This window comes from Cucumis melo, chromosome 9, assembly GCF_025177605.1.
Source record: "Cucumis melo cultivar AY chromosome 9, USDA_Cmelo_AY_1.0, whole genome shotgun sequence".
Lineage (NCBI taxonomy): Eukaryota > Viridiplantae > Streptophyta > Magnoliopsida > Cucurbitales > Cucurbitaceae > Cucumis > Cucumis melo.
This window is the reverse complement of record NC_066865.1, coordinates 4240580-4249275: the sequence shown is the minus strand read 5'-3', so window position 1 is coordinate 4249275 and position 8696 is coordinate 4240580. Positions and strand designations below refer to the sequence as shown.

General features: G+C 44.8%; 1 protein-coding gene across 1 annotated transcript; it reads right to left on the bottom strand.

Moving 5' to 3' along the window:
- Positions 1 to 3981: 3981 nt before the first annotated feature.
- LOC127150905 (NADH-ubiquinone oxidoreductase chain 2-like) lies at positions 3982 to 7889 on the bottom strand. The gene has a single exon (XM_051089663.1). It carries the CDS (start codon positions 5555 to 5557, stop codon positions 4913 to 4915), a length of 645 nt encoding a protein of 214 aa, XP_050945620.1. The 5' UTR covers positions 5558 to 7889; the 3' UTR covers positions 3982 to 4912.
- Positions 7890 to 8696: the final 807 nt, after the last annotated feature.

The window sequence follows — 8696 nt, the reverse complement described above, 5'->3', positions numbered from 1 at the left end:
TTAAAGGATCTCGGGGTATGAAACTCGAGCTAAAGAAGTAGATGAAATTGACGAGACTGTCAAGAAGTTGTTGCTGTCGTCGCTCTTCTTGTGTCTGTTGAAGAAGAAGAAGTCAGATACAGGGATCGGAGGAGAAAGCTTGAAAGTGCCAGGCAAGTCCACTTTCCAAGACTTTACGCAATACGCTTGAATATAGATCAAGAGCTCGGGCAGGCTAGAGGAAAAGTATATGGAAGGTATAAGGATAATTGATAGATTTCTTGCTGGGCTAACTCTCTTTCTTTACCTAACTCTACCTAGTAGATAGATCGAGAAGCGTGCATATTACTTACTTTGTACTTTTTTCCTTTGTCCTGAAGGATATCCGCATTTCCTTCTTGGTTAGCAGTCTGAAGCCCCTTGTAGGCAGTAGGAGTTGCCTTACATGTAGTACCTTTCATAGTATGAGCAGTGTAGGAATTGGACCCTATCCCCTTTTAGGAGTCTTTTCTGTCCCGGTCACTTTGTAGTAGGATAAGCAGTAGTAGCCTGAATGCCCCCCCCAATCTTCAGTCGTACCTGGCTCTGTAAAGCACTCTGAATAGCCTCTTCCCGGCCTCTTAGGCATCTAGTTTCCTGTCTGTCTCCCCTTGTCGAGATAGAATCTTTTTTTCTTTCCTTTTAGCATACTCTGCTGTCCCATTTAGAGAGTGCAGGACAAGAAGGAGTATCTCAAGCTGTCTCAAGTAAGCCAAGCGGCAGGTGCCTGCTCGCTTATGATATAAGAAAGGGAAAGAAATCCATAACATAAATTATAGGGGGAAGGGGCGGGTTCCTTAGAAGCCAGTTCATCTTCCCTTGGTTATCTCTTCGCTTGGAGTTGCTTTGGCCCTGGGGAGCCTGTCTATATAATCCCTGTCTATCTTTGATAGGTCATCTGGTTCATCTCTTTTTGTCCCGCCATAAGAAAAGATAGGGGGATAACTAATGGATACATGTCTTTCTTTTCCAGTTCCATTCCAGGCGGTTACCGGTCGCCCTAACCGCTCCGTGGGTCATAGAAAGGCTGAATACTTTCGACTTTGGGAAGAGGCACTCCTTCAAGCAATGCACTCAACTAAGTTGGAGAAGGCGAGCAGCCCTATTCCTTGGTTGGATGGGACGGACAAGCTCTAGCTATAGATAGAGTGGAAAGAGATTTCTTCCTATATTCCTCGGAAAGTTCAGGCTCGATGGTTTTGAGCTAGATCTATGCCTATGATCAGCCTCAATAATCATACAGGAAAAAATCATTCCCCTTTCTTATTTATTAGAAAGAGAAAGTAGGGTCGATGTAATTGAGAGAGACCTACGGGAGAGTTCTTTGATCAGAGCTAAGCTCAACTCCGTTCTATCAGTTGAGATCAGAAGCGAGACCAGATCAAATATGCTTGAAAGAGTTTAGTGGAATGAACGAGTCCGACTATCGATGAACCTTTTGAGTAGGTTTCTACAGTTCACGAGATAAGAATGAATTTTCCCGGGCGGGATCCGTCCTTACCCTGATTTTGCCCGGATTGGGTTTCATAGGATGGTCTCGACCTAGAAGCAGGTTCGGGGAAGAGTAACCTAGAGTCAGAGTGATGACTAAACCCTTTCCCTCTCGCTTTATTTAGCTCGAGTTGCTTCGCACCTTTGGTCAAGCTTCTTTCGAACCCTTGAACTTGCTACTTGAAAGATAGAAAACAGGGCTTCAGAGGCATATATAGTATAGTAGGGATCGGAGTTTGCTCGACCTGACCTGCGCCAAGGAGCATCTTCCCTCACCCAATGGTTTATGCGATGCAACCAGGTCCTGTATTTTCTTGCCTCAAATGCCCCGCTTGTCGGAGAATGAATGGTTTTTTTGCGGTAAATCGGTGCTTTCCCTAATATGGTAGATTGAAGACGACTAAGGACGGGTCCAGGTGACTTGTTCATTCCACTAATATGGTAAGGAGGCGCGAAGCGAAAGGACTGAATGAGAATCAAAGAAGGAGCGAAAGCGGCTCGACTGAGGGTTAGGAAGGTTCAGAGCGAAGGTACTCTACGAAAAAAATATAGGAGAGGAGCGAAGCCACTCGACTGAGGTTAGGAAGGAGAGGAGCGAGACTAAGAAGGAGGTTCGAAGAAAGTCGACTGATAAGGAGTCAATGAACAAGGGTTGCGAGGAGCAAAGAATTTGCGAATAAGGACTTATCTTAGGATTAGGAGTGCAAGTCAGAACCCTCATAGAGTCCTTCGGACCACTAAAAGCCTGGAACTTCTTTAGCTAATGGAAGACAAGTCCCCACGTCTTTGATTTGAGTCGCTCCGCTTCGCGCCTTCGGAGGCTACGTGCTTTCTTTATTGAAAAGATAGGGCTGACTAGTAATCCTTCAGTTTCTTCTTGGCATCAAAATAGAATATGATCTTCTTCCTTTAACACTTAATGGATAGGCTTGGAGTTGATGGAATTTCATTGTTGGACTTCTGAGAATTCCACTGAGAAAACAAAGGTCCAGATTAGCTTAATTAGTCCTTCCGCTCCGTTTTCCTTTTCAGATAGGCGAACCTTTTCCTTGAACTTCTTCTTCCTTGAACTTGAATCCGATAGTTTCCTTTGTTATGGCGGAGAAGGCGTAGTAGGACGGAGAAGGAGCGCAAAGAAGCGGAGCGGAGGCTCAAAGAATCTTCGTCTTTCTTCCTTTTATTCCTTTCTATTCAAACCGCCTCAATGAGAATAAAGTCAAAGACTTTGAGTTGAACTAGATTGTTATGGAACTTCAGCAAAATGAAACTACCACGGACCGGAGGACTAGAATAAATGAAACTACGGAGAAGGAGCGGAGCCAAGTTCGGAACTAATGGACCTCAATGAACAAGGAGAGGCTCAAAGAAAAGTTCATATGTCCTTATCTGCCTTTTTCTTCCGTTTCGGATTGTCGAATCTGATCTTTCCTCTTCCTTGAACTTCAAACCCACTATTTAGTCTCCCACTACGCGCAGTCCGAATGGAATAAAAAGAAGACAAAAATCGGACAGCAAAGTTCGACAACCTGAACCTTAAGAGGTCAATGGAAGTCCTCCTCCCTCTAATTAAGCTACTCCGGACTGCTCCTTATCTCTTCTTATGGCGGAGTCCTTATCTCTAATAATGCTGAAGTTTCTTCTAAACCTACTAAAAAGATGAAAGCCTATCCAACTTTCTCTCTGATGTTGAGAACTTGAACTTTCCGTAGGTTCCCACTCCTTTTGCATCAAAATGCAATTCCTGACTGAACTTTCTCGTAGGCATTGTGGTTTGGAATCTTTCCTTGATTGGCCCACCCTTTCTTTGAACCTTGTCAATGATCGAACTTAAAGATATGAACTGAGTGCCATTTGATGAGTAACTGAGAACAAGGGAGAGGGATATGGAAAGGATGAAGTAATGAAAGAGGAAGTCATTGCTAGTAGTAACGACTTGTCACGATCCATTGGTTCATATAGAATCCATGTCCTAGGTGTATCAAAAAACATTCTTTTCGCTAAGCGTATATAATAAAATAGAGTGAAAGGGTCCACCCCGAAACCAAGGGGGGTACTAACTCAGAGCTGAGTCCTCTCCGAACCGCAGGAGATAGTTGCCCATCATACGGCTCACCAACTGAACTTGCCTCTATGGGAGGCTCGCTCCGGGCAGGTTCGGATCACTGACAATACACGGCTCTACGAAGGAAGGGCTTGGTGGGTTAGGAACCTTTGAAATATGATGATTTTTCCGTCTTTGTTTGATGAGAAATGCGAGACGAAAAAGGCACTTTTCGACTGCCCTAACGAAAAAGACAAAAAAAGGCGAGCTTGCTTCTTATTCCCGTCTTCGATCTCTTCCATCTCTGCCTCGCTCGTTCTCACCTATGTTGAAGAAAGGTTTGGAACCCTGTAGAGAATGAAGAGTACTAAAAAAAAAAGCAAGCTTCTCTCTCCTTTCAGTCGAGACCTCTCAACAGTGCTTCTTGAGGCTCCACTCTCCCCGTAAGGCCCCGTTAGCATGGGCGAAGATGGGGATAAGGAATAAGGATTGAAGCCCCCTTAGCTCTGCCAGGGACTGGGCAGGGTTTAGCTTTCTAAATGTGTAGAGCCAAGTCTAGTGTGGTGTAGTAGTAGGCACTTCTAGGCCCCTTCCCGGCTACAGGATCACTCCAGTGCTTTGGGTACTACGGACCCTCTGTCATCCATTGCAGCGGAGCCCTTTCATGAGCGGGGGGGCTAAGCGCAGTTCTTTGAATCAAAGGTTGAATTCAATCTTTTTTAGATATCAAAAGAGAAAGATCTAGATTCATCCATCTTGATATTCATATATCTGACTCAAAAAATGGATTGATGAAGTTGCGTGAAGCCCCAAAAATCCTTGATTTGGCCAGGAAAGACTGCACTGCTTTGGGCCCAGGGGGAGAAAATCAAGCTCCAGATGAGTTCTTCTCCACACTGATTTGGATCCGTGTCCGTTCCCGCCATGCGCTTCGCGCGCCATTGGCCCTTTGTTCTCCTCTTATTCTTCATTGGACGGTTCGGATGGACTTCGCCGTTCTTTCCCAACTCCAATTTCAAAGGCTGTCTCACATCGAGATGTCGATTCGTTTTCCGCCCCCAATGAGATGGGGAATTAGTAACCCCCTATTGAGACTTTTTGGCCCTGAATCTTTCTGAATCGAGGCCCGGCTCGCGTCGTTCCAACAACCGGCGGGGAGCACCTCAGTATACGATCGCGCGCAGTAACTGGGAGTCCTATTACACCGCTCCGTGGGGCCAACTTCAATTCACCAAACCAAGGTTCATCTCGTGTAGTGATTGTGGACTCGTACAAGGATATTGAGTAGACGGTTGATGTATCAGACTCGACCCTATCTTTCGGAGCATGCATTCCCATCCGTCTCGCAACTGAAAAGGTAAGCTACGTGTCCGGTGCACGGAGAACTGCCTTCGGTCTCCCAAACAGACTGACTCGTGGCAACCTTCCGGCCGCCCAACGACCTATAACGCTAGTCACTACTCCCACTGGGGCTAGGAAGTAAGCCCCACAACCCAAAGCGGCGAAAAACAAATAGAATTTGCTACAAAAACCGGCTAACGGGGGTATTCCTGCGTATGAGAACATAGTAATGGAGAAGGTAATAGCCGAAATAGGATTCGTTTTGGCTAGAGCGCCCAAATCCGCTATATATTTGACACGGGTTTGCCGTAATGCTAAAACTATGGCGAATGCATCTATCGTCATTAATACATAAATCAAGATACCAATTAGTAGTGATTGAATTCCTTCTATGGTTCCACATGAGAAACCTGTACGAATATAACCTACATGTCCAATTGAACTATGAGCTAGAGGTCTTTTGACTTTCGTTTGGGCCATGGCGGCCAGTGCTCCTAAGATCATAGAAGCAATGCTGCAGAAAAAGAAGATTTCTTGCAATGTAGCTCCATAGGAACCATAAATAGAAAGACGTGAAATATTAGCAAAAATAGAGATTTTAGGCGCAATAGAAAGGAATGCTGTAACCGGGGTGGGTGAACCCTCATAGATATCAGGTGCCCACATATATAGAGTCAAAAACAAAGGTCCAGATGGGAGGGGGGGTTTCTTCGGGGCTTGAGAGATGGAATAGATAGGGCCCCACAAGTTTCGAATTCGCCGCTGGGGAATGAACACGAAAGGGAAGGAGGAATGATCAACGAAAAAAGTGCTCTCTGAACCGAAGGTGAAAGTCGTTTTCCATCAGACGGCTCTTTCCGTAACTCCACTCTCGACTTGGATTATCTATCCAAAAAGGTCCGCTCTCGGCCATTCCACACGCTGCCTAGCAGAGGCGTGGTTATCTTCAGTGGATTCTCTCTTTTCTAGTGGATGCCGAACCTGCTGCCCCATTGACTAAGAAGGGGGCGGGCGCAGCAGCTACATGGACCCCTTCCTTTCTCTTGTTGCCAGCGCTTTCCCGGGCCAAGCCGGAATTCTTTATGATCAAGGGCAGGCAAAGCCCGAAGACTGCTATCCTACCTAATAGGCCAGAGCGCGGGCGGAACGAGGAGAGGGCCCGGCAATCATACCACCGCGGTCGAAAAAGCGTGTTCCCTTCAGATAAGACGCACCCTAGGCCATCCTCGGCCTTCTTCTTTTTTTTTGATTCAAAAGAAATCCAATCTCGATCTCCGAAAGCCTTTTCCTTCCTCGTCGAGCCTTTCCTTTAATGGTTGGGGGAAGCATTTCCTTATCTGAACTTGGCGGGCATTCTCTTTCTAGCCTTAGAAAAAAAAAGAGGGGTGTATTCCCAATAGGCGAAAACTTGAAGGTCCTAGGCCATGCCTTCAATACTCAATCTGGAAAGCTGCAGGGATGACAAAAAGAGGGCGCTTTCCTGGATCCTATATCTCAGACCGAATACAAACTACAATGAACCGGACTTTGCCTTTTCATTCCTCATATCCAAAGCAGACAGAAGATCACCTCATACGACTAGTTGGGTTTGAATTAGATGAATCAAAAATCAAAGACAAAGTCAAAAGTCAGTAGTAGGGGCTGAATAGCGACTTGATAAAGGAAAGCGAAGAATCCACCTTTAGTCAATAGGAGCCCTACTTCCCTCTCTTTGCGACCTCATCACTGAAATTCAAGCGCAAAGAAATTGCTTGATGAGTTGCCGGGCGTAGCGCACCGCAGGTTAATCTCTCCTTTTTTGGAGCTTGACTTTACTAAACTAATAAGGGCTCGCTTCTTCGAACGTACTTTGGTAGGATGACGAAAGAAAGGCTACTTCAATGACGGAAACCGCCGGAAACGAGAGAGGGTCGCCTTTGGAAGCCTGAGCCGGTAACCAAAGCCTCACAACATAATAAAAAGGAATGAGTTTAGCTGACCCATAAAGCCGTCACACTGAATAGGATAAAGTGCGTTAACCCGATAAGATATGAACACAAAAACAACTAAGTCGATATTCAGACCTCGTAAAGAAATCAGAGGATATGTCCTTATCAATGGAAAATTCTTTGCTCCTAACGGAGCCCTCAATCAAAAAGAAAGTCAAGGCGCGAAGCGAAGCGACTGTGAAGGAGCCCTTTTCATAAGAATCTGATTTCAGAGGAGAGAAGAGGAGTCAATGAACAAGGGAGAACAACTCTAATTAAACTACTTCTACCCGGCAAGGATAAATAAGGGTCAAGACGACTCAAATACTTTGAGCCTCTTTTATCCACTAAAATAGCGAGACAGGATACAAAGGTTAGGACTCTGAACTTCCAAACCTACTCAAACATAAATAAAGAAGACTTGGTCCGAAGTGGAATATGAATATGGAAAAACAACGGTCCTCAATGAACTCCTTATCTAATGAGACTAGTCCTCCTCTTGCCTAATTAAGCTAGTCCGGACCCTTATTCCCCGTGGGAGTCGAGCCGCTTTCGCTCCTCTGGACTTGTTTGATAGACGAATTTGAGTAGAATGAAGAAGAGGGTCAAATCCCTTTCAATAAAGAAAGTCACTGATTTGATCCACAGGCTCAAAGAATGATCGAAGGAGCAAAGAATTTGCGACGAATTTGAGAAGAAAGAAAGAAGAAGAGAAGCACAACGTAGAAGGAGTCCCATAAATAAGAGATTAGGACGTAGAAGGTTTTCTATGAAAGTCATAAACTGAATAAGGCGCGAAGCGAAGCGACTGGCATGAATTTGAATATGGATTTCTGAGTCAAGAGGACGGACCCTTAATTGAATCCATATTCATCTGAAAGGATACAAAGGTTAGGACTTGAAAGCGAATTCCTTCCTTATTAGAAGGAGCCTGAATGAAGAAGGGCGTAGCTTATGTTCTTAAAAGGAGAGGCTCCGTTAGGAGTTGAAAGCGAAGTCCTGATCCCTGAACTATTTGAAGGAGCGAAGGTACTCGTAGTTTCAGATATAGGAGAGGAGCGCATTATGTTTATATGGATTTCTTTCGTTGCACTCCTATTAATATTATAATACAGTCGTTTCGCTTTCTTTATTCATCTTTGACCCTCTCCTCTCCTTATCAGTCGAGTTTCTTCGAACCTTCCTTATTTGGAGAGCTATTTCTTCAAATAAAGGGCTCCTTAAATAATACAGTCGTTTCGCTTCTCCCCTCTCCTTACTATTTGGAGAGCTATTGAATAATACCACTCCTTAAATAATACAGTCGTTTCGCTTCTCCCCTCTCCTTACTTATTTGGAGAGCTATTTCATAATGCACTCCTTAACAGTCGTTTCGCTTCGCGCCTCCGGACGACTCAAAATCAAAGGAAAAAAGAATTTGAATGAAAGCGAAAGGACTTATCCCTTATTAGGATTAGGAGTGCAACGAAGTTCATTCCACTAATATGGTCCGGAGGACTCATTCATTCCACAGGCAATTATTAAGGGGTCCAGATGAGCAAAGAATTTGCGAATAAAGTCAAAGGTTTGAGAAGCGACTGGAAAGGTGCGAAGCAGCTCGACTAAGAAGGAGAGGCGGAAAGAATTTGCGAGGAGAGGATCAAAGAATTTGAGAGGAGTTGAGAGGAGTTGCGAAGGACTAAGAAATCCTGAAAAGCTAATATGGAAACTCCACTAAAACGAGGACTGAGGACCGTAGGAGGTCTCGACTGAATCAATGAACAAAGGCTCAAAGATCATTGAATAAAGTCACTCAAAAAACTCCTAACTACGGGCTCAAAGAATGTTCGTCCTTTTTT

What these genes read in the sequence shown, in the direction of transcription:
- LOC127150905 (XM_051089663.1), bottom strand. Translation starts at nt 5,557, where the DNA reads ATGTGGGCACCTGATATCTATGAGGGTTCACCCACCCCGGTTACAGCA.